The sequence below is a fragment of the Chenopodium quinoa genome, unplaced genomic scaffold, assembly GCF_001683475.1.
Source record: "Chenopodium quinoa cultivar QQ74 unplaced genomic scaffold, ASM168347v1, whole genome shotgun sequence".
Lineage (NCBI taxonomy): Eukaryota > Viridiplantae > Streptophyta > Magnoliopsida > Caryophyllales > Amaranthaceae > Chenopodium > Chenopodium quinoa.
Window position 1 is genome coordinate 9150649 of NW_018743920.1, and position 7573 is coordinate 9158221.

Here is a 7573-nt window from a genome sequence, read left to right on the forward strand (position 1 = left end):
TCTGATGTAACTGTGAGATTTTGATGTTTTCTCAAAACCCAGATGAACCAGAAACATTAATTATGGATGAAATAAATTGTGTTTATCTTAAAATTTGTTCGTAACTTGCTTTATGACTGTTGACTAGTAATCCTTTTTTTTTTTTTTTTCCTGGGTAATCTGGTTAATAGTGATAGTTAAATCTGGTTTTGAGAAATTATTCCAGATAAACGATAAATGCAACAAGTAAAACTAATATGATTCATTGAAGCAAATAATTTACTATTCACCATGATTCACAATTGAACACTGTCAAATTTGGGATAAAAAAAACATATACAACCCATCAACTGCCTTTCAAACATATTGGCAGATGAAAGGGGGGAGATTTTTCTTTTAATTATCTGCTGAGAAATTAGGGAAGTTCCTCGTAGTTGTCTGGCTGGATGAAGATGCAGTGGTAGACAAGAGCTGCGATTGAGGAACCGATGAATGGGCCGAGCCAGTAGACCCAGTGGTTGTTCCATGACCAGCTGACAACAGCAGGGCCAAAGGACACTGCAGGGTTCATGGATGCACCGTCAAAGGCACCACCAGCCAAGATGTTGGCTCCAACAATGAGACCAATGGCCAAGGGGGCAATGATGCCAATGTCACCCTTCTTGGGGTCAATAGCAGTGGCATAGACTGTGTAGACAAGTCCGAAGGTCATCACGATCTCAAAGACAAGGGCATTCCAGACAGTCACTCCGGAAGATAGAGCAAATGCAGAGGTTGGCTGATAACAGGAAACGATCAGTTCAGGTTAGTTGTTAAGCATTAGACCTATAAACATTATATGAGTTGATCAACAAAATGAAAGATTACGATGACTGAACCAATCTAGAGACTCTAGACTACCTATCTGGTAAAAAAGACTTTTTTCAGAACACCCTCGGGATGGGGCAGGGGCAGGGGAGGGGCGTAGGGAGTTGTAGTGAGGAATACTTGAAGTAGAACTACATGAAAGGAATACTAGGGATTCATGTTTAATTACCAGTCCACCAGTGGAGAAGTTGAGGAGGAGGCAAGCAACCACGGCACCAAGGCACTGAGCGATCCAGTATAGGATAGTGCAAAAGAAGGAAATTCTACCACCAAGGAAAGCACCAAGGGTGACAGCAGGGTTGACGTGACCACCAGAGATGTTAGCACCCACTGATACGGCCACAAATAGTGCGAAACCATGAGACAATGCAGCAGCTACCAGCCCAGCGGGGGATGCAGGACCATCACCTGTAAGCTTGCCTGTGTCCCAAAACATAATCAATTAGTTCTTTTACCAGCTAAAGTAGTTGACGTTATATAATTCGCATAAAGTAAGTTAAAGATCATGGATTAGTGAAACTTACCAAATGCCATGCCAGAGCCTTCTCCAGCAAAAACAAAAATAAGCATGGAGATAAACTCAGCCAATGCAGCCTTGAGGGCAGCAGGCTTTGTGGCCTCGGCCGGTGATCCGAAATCGATTCTAGGGATTGCCATTCTTGAAATGCTAGTTAAACTCTTTAACAGCTTTTACTTGCTATTAAGTTCTTCTTAGCTCTGTGGTGCATTAGACTGCTTTAGGACTGTATTTATATAGCTGTCATATAAAGGTTTTGAAGAGAAAACTAGGCTCTCCCTCTTTATAATTTTTATTTTTTTTTATAAAAATTTTAAAATTCTAATTTTTTGTAATATAAAAATTAAAAAAAGAAATGTGGGTTTGAAGTCAATGGATGGAGGGAGGGGGTGGCTTGATGTTTTTGCCCCTTTGGGCAGGGAAAATAGTCGGAGCCTCCGGATTGCTCCCGTTTCGCCACGTGGCATATAGATATGATCAAACGGTGGATGTCACTGTTGATCACCGGCCAAAAGTAGTGGTGATGGGTCCATCAATGATTGATCAAGTCTTTACATGTACAGGCCAATTAAGATTAGTTTATAAACTTAACAGTTTAATGTGTGATTAGAGGAGTGGTTAGGTGAGTTGGCTTGCCTCCACTTCGTTGTTTTTAATCTTATATTCTTATGTCATTCTGATTATTTTGATTAGTGATAATAATTAAGTGCTTGTTTTTTTGTGTAATAGAGTATATTAATTTCTTGTTTAGTGGAGAATTGTAGATTATTAAAGTGCTTAATTAAATTGAAGTTAATAATGGAGAAAACTCCTCATGTTTAAATCATCTATCCTCCAACCAAATTAGTTCGCGGCTCTTATATGCGCGGAAGAGATTAGTAAATTATCATATGTACTTCCCTTTATTTCATATTAGTATAGAACAGTTTTAAATAAAAACATGATCTTCAATGATGGACAATTTATAAACATGTGATTTTCTATTTACGAGTCAAGAGTTTAAGAGCGTTTTTTGAGATTTAAGACGTGGAGTTGTCTATCTGTGGTACTCTTAACCTTTTTCTTTTCTTATAGGTGATTATTATTGTTATCGTTATCGTTATGTCAACATTTTTGAATATCTATCCGTATTGTCAGTATTTTGCCTTGTCATCTCTCCCTGCTCTTTACAATGATCCTATCAAAAACAAGCACTGTAGGCTTCCCAAATTTCTGTCTCTACTTTACATCTCCAGTCTTCGGGGAGCTCTCGTATTTTTATATACAGAGTAGAAGTGGGTTCTTATTTATTGGACATAAGTAACATCTTACAATTGAAAGGGACTTTAAGTACTTAGTTAATTGGTATTTGGTTGGTGAAAACGTCATATGCTGATTACTGTGAATATATTCAACGATTTCATGTTCTTGCTCCTTTGATCCTAATCTTGTGCTATAGTGTACATTTGTGTAGAACTTTCAATATCAAGCGAGTAGCAAGATAAATCAAAGGTATCAAATGTGTTGTTCGGATGAAGTTATTCTTAAAATTGAGTCAGGTTATATTCAAGTTTGTTATCACTTAACCATCAAAAATCATAGTTCGATAAACTATCCAATATTAATTTAATTAGTCATATTAATTGATGATCTAATGCGAAACAAATAATTCAACTCGAAGTGCAATTCAATATTACATCACATAATTAGATGCATATCTCCGAGTTTAAACAAAAAGGGACTTATCGATAAGCCGAATTCATATCTTCTTATCCAAAAATATACTCCAAGGCATTCATAATTCTCTACTAAGGAAGGCTGCAATTAGAAGTCATACCCATGTGTATCCTACAATTTTGCAAAATATATTATCCTCCAAAAATGTTAGTCTTAGCCATAGTTTTGGATGAACAAAGACTCAGTGAGTTGTAACTTAATAAAAAAATTGATAAGTAAACTTTTGCCAGAAGAGAATTACAAGGACTTGTACGCGACAATTAAGATAAATGTATAAGCTTATGGCATATGCTTTGTTTGTGGAAATGGAACCTACCATTTGTCATTTTCAGCTTCAATTATTCTTATATTTAGTGATTTGATCATAGAGAATATAATATGACTTCATGAATTTAATACACTATTATGCCATTAGTATTTATCTTGCTATAGAATATTATTGCTCCCTTTGTAGAAATTTTTGTTTAGTTTAATGTTTTGTTCTTATCTCTAAATAATTTGATCAACATCTATGTCAAACAAGTAAAGTTTAAGCTTCTTAGACATGTAATTATTCTATTTCAACTTTAGAATCTTAAAAAAAAAAAAAAAAAGAAGATCAAAATTTGTATGTCATGGTGACATAACTCTTATGGAACATGTGGGTTTGTTAATTTTTCAATATGAGGTAACTTGAGCATGTGTGATTACAAAGGTTAACGTTTTGAATTTGAATCCTTTCCGGAAAAATTTCTTAGTTCTAAAATGATTTTTTTTTTTTTTCTTTTGAATTTAAAATAACCTTTTATATGAAGTTGTAAGCTCAGAAATCACTATTGAAAACACCTTGAATACACCTAAGTGACTTTAAGGAACTACGAGTGTAAGCCCAAAAAGAAAGGAGCTATAGCCCAGATATATCTATAAGCCCAAATATCTAGTCAAAGGCTAAGATTAAGAAAAATTTAAAATAAAGGCTTAAATTCGAAGGCTGAATACTTAGACCATCTGGACCAAGTATAAAAAGGTCCACATAAATATTTCTCTAATATGGGCCTTATTGTTGGCAGATGCTCTAGGCTTTAATTTGACTTTTAACTTTTTGAATCCTCTGCATTTTGAACCACTATGGCACAAATGCACAATCCATTAAAATTGTAAACAATCTGATGAAACGAAAAATTGAACCCCCTCACCCTTAGGTCCTCCACGAGGCCTCGATGATAGTCTGAGTGCTCGTTTGGTTTACATACGATTTAGATTTTAATGGAGTTACTTTTGTACATGTCTTATGAAGGATCCGAAGATTGAAATTGTGACTTTATCGAAGGAGGGCGCGTATGTCGTTATATGGGAATTTCAACTTTTCAAGTCTCATTTCCTCCATTTTATCTTTTTAATGTCAACCAAATAAAAATGTCACACTTGCAATTTTTGTGACAATTCACCTCCCCCTCTATTGCAAACACTGATAGTACATAAGATGCATTGGCGATTACTAGGTTGTTAGCTTAGGGGGTTATTAGATGACAATAACAGATAAAGATTTATAGGTAATCTTGTAAATTAAACTTCATAATCAAATGTGTATTTTTCTTTATTAACTTTCATTGTTACCATCCAATTTTTTAATTCTAAAGTGGTGAGGAATGTATGCAAAATTGCAAATTAAAATTTAATGGAGCTTCTTGTCCAAAATTTACAAAGTATAAGTCGATCAATAATGACCCAAACTTAGTTGGATTAGATTAAATATATACACATACCTTATCCAATAGTAATACTCACATGGGACATCTTTTTGTACCATCTTTGAGCCTTTGACAAAAGGTCCCTTTTTTTTTTTTTTTTTTTTTTTTTTTTTTTTTTTTTTTTTAACCCCAACATATTCTAGTGAAATTTTTAAGTGTATAAATTATTTTTAAAAAATTATTTATTTAGTTATTACTACTTAATATTGTAAGATGGTTAATTATTGGTCAATGTTCAATTTTCCTCACAACAAAAATACTCTGTATATTTAGTTCAAGACCATTAAAATTAAACTATAGTAGTATATATAGAATATTTTTTACGACTTGCATAAAATTTTCATACGAATTATACATAAGAAATTTCAAGTACACATCACGTGAATAAACACTAATATAGAATATTTACCTAAGCTAAGTTGGTAGGCTGAAGAACATAATAACAGCGGAGAAAAGAATTCCAAAAACGTGGGAAAGATGAAGACAAAGAAGTAAATAAAAATGATGACATGAGTAATAAAAAGGAACAATTTACCAATTACTAGAACAAGAACAACAACCGCAAAAATACAGAAATAAATCATGGAAATGATATTATGTTAATAATTATAGTAAGGTATAACAAGTTCTGAAAGTCATATTCTTCAATGATGATAAAAAGAAGTAGGTTGCAGGGTATACCTTTTGCACTTTATATAATAATTAATAATAATGAAAAAAAAAAGGTTTGGTGTGTAGCTTTCTCTTTTAATGATAGCAGTTAGTTAAGAAGCAGCATGAATAAATATGATTGCATGACCTAGCTATATTAATTATTTTATTTTAGTGTTGAATTGTACAAGTTTTGGTCCTTTTGACTGGAATTCTTATAATATTCTTCCATGCATATAACTTCATTTATGGTTTTAGGTGATGGTCAAGTGCAGAATGAAGAATGAAGGAATAGACACTTAATTAGCTTCCAGTGATCAGTAGAATCTTCAACCATTTCAGCAATGTTGTACTGTTTGAATCTACAGGAAGTGCAATTATCAATTTCAATGGATTAAGACATCTGATAGATCTTATAGTTATGATAATATTTGTCGTACATTAGGATAATATTTGTATATATTTTGTATAAAACTCTATATATATTGATTAATGGTACACACTCCAGATTGAGGAGTTTTCTCGAAATCTAACCTGGTATTAAGAGCCAGCGTGACACAAAAGTCACTAGTTCGAATCTCATCCACCCCTCCTTTTAAAATGGAATATTAAACGCTGGGTATGGTGGGGCCCCATGCTACATCCACACTTCAAGGCCAATGGGCTCTCATGTGAGGGCGCATAATAGACTATATTAACCGATTATGGACTTCAACCATAAGTTTAAGCTTTTTGGTGAGATGGTCCACTAACAACATAGATTATTAAGACGTACGTGAATGAATTTTTAGCCTTGTCATGCACCTTGTTGCCCGTAAGAATCACTAAAGCTATGACGTACATTGGACCGATCTTTTAGAAAGAACGTAACACACTTTTGCCACATACAGAGCATGCATTTAGAAAGGATTAAACTGTTAAAGTCATAGTACAAATTTGTATGAGTATAAGAGGTACGGTATACAAAATTTTAAAACTTTATTAATGTTTGTTAAACATTTGCTTGGCGGTAACGCAATAAGGCAATTTTAACCTTTATATAAACACCTCTAGGTCACTACTAGACCTAGGTTCTTAAATTTGTTGAGGAGGAATGTGCATAAAATATATAAAGTACATCTTGTTAACTATGAATAATAATTTTAATTGTATACAGAATCACAAAAGATAATGATGTACATATGATGTGATCTCTAATCTTAAGTACCACTATCAGGGATGAAAAGCTATACAATACCAGGCAAGCTAGTAAAGTATATATGACCGCCCCATTACATACTCGATCATCAAAGAGACAAGTTAGGAAGGCTGTCAAGTATCCTAAATCCTCTTGATAAGGAGTATATCTTTTGAAACGATAGCAAAATATTTTTGGAGATAATGTAGGGTCACAAAACATATAACAATTCTTCTTCTATGTCTTGACATGAGTGAAAATAGCAAAAAATCATGATTATATGCCATCCTTTTCATCATATAAGTAGCCTTTTCTTCCAACTCAACTAGTCAAGCTAGTTATGGCAGTACAAGTGACATCGAAGTGCCGGCGAGACTAGGAGCTACGGAGTATAATGTACGAGAACCTTGCTTTACCTTTATTTTGCATTTAATGGAGTAGACATAAAAGAGTGATGGGTAGTCCGATTCTTATCCATTTATTTGGTGTACATTTCAACATTTGACCGTATTTATGAATGTATCATATAACTTCTTATCATTCTCCAAACTATACCCCATTATGACACGATTTGTACTCTAAGAACACTAACTAACTATTTGTACAGGTACAAGTGTACAATTAATTGTACAAGGGTGGTTTTTCTCGCACGCTTTGTTCCATAAGGTTATACTTAGTTCGTACAAGTCAATTAAGGTAGTTTTACTCATTCTGTTCCAAGCTAAGCCAATACAGAGTATACAAAAGTTACAGTTGTTTAAAATCACTCACTGCATAACTTTGATAATTAGTGCTTATTACTAAATGCATATTGATAATTTTTGATATTTTAGATGATGTACACACTGAAATAAATTTTCGAGATCACAAATGATTATGTTCTTCATGCATGTATAATTTACTAAACACGGTCAAATACAACACACAAATAACTCA

At 33.6% G+C, this 7573-nt stretch overlaps 1 protein-coding gene across 1 annotated transcript; it reads right to left on the reverse strand.

Annotated features, from left to right (window-relative positions):
* Positions 1 to 226: 226 nt before the first annotated feature.
* On the reverse strand, positions 227 to 1583 carry LOC110688482 (aquaporin TIP1-3-like). Its single transcript, XM_021865238.1, has 3 exons — positions 1371 to 1583; positions 1016 to 1266; positions 227 to 757 (listed from the first exon to the last, which is right to left on the reverse strand). Exons 1-3 carry the CDS (start codon positions 1501 to 1503, stop codon positions 395 to 397), a joined length of 747 nt encoding a protein of 248 aa, XP_021720930.1. The 5' UTR covers positions 1504 to 1583; the 3' UTR covers positions 227 to 394.
* Positions 1584 to 7573: the final 5990 nt, after the last annotated feature.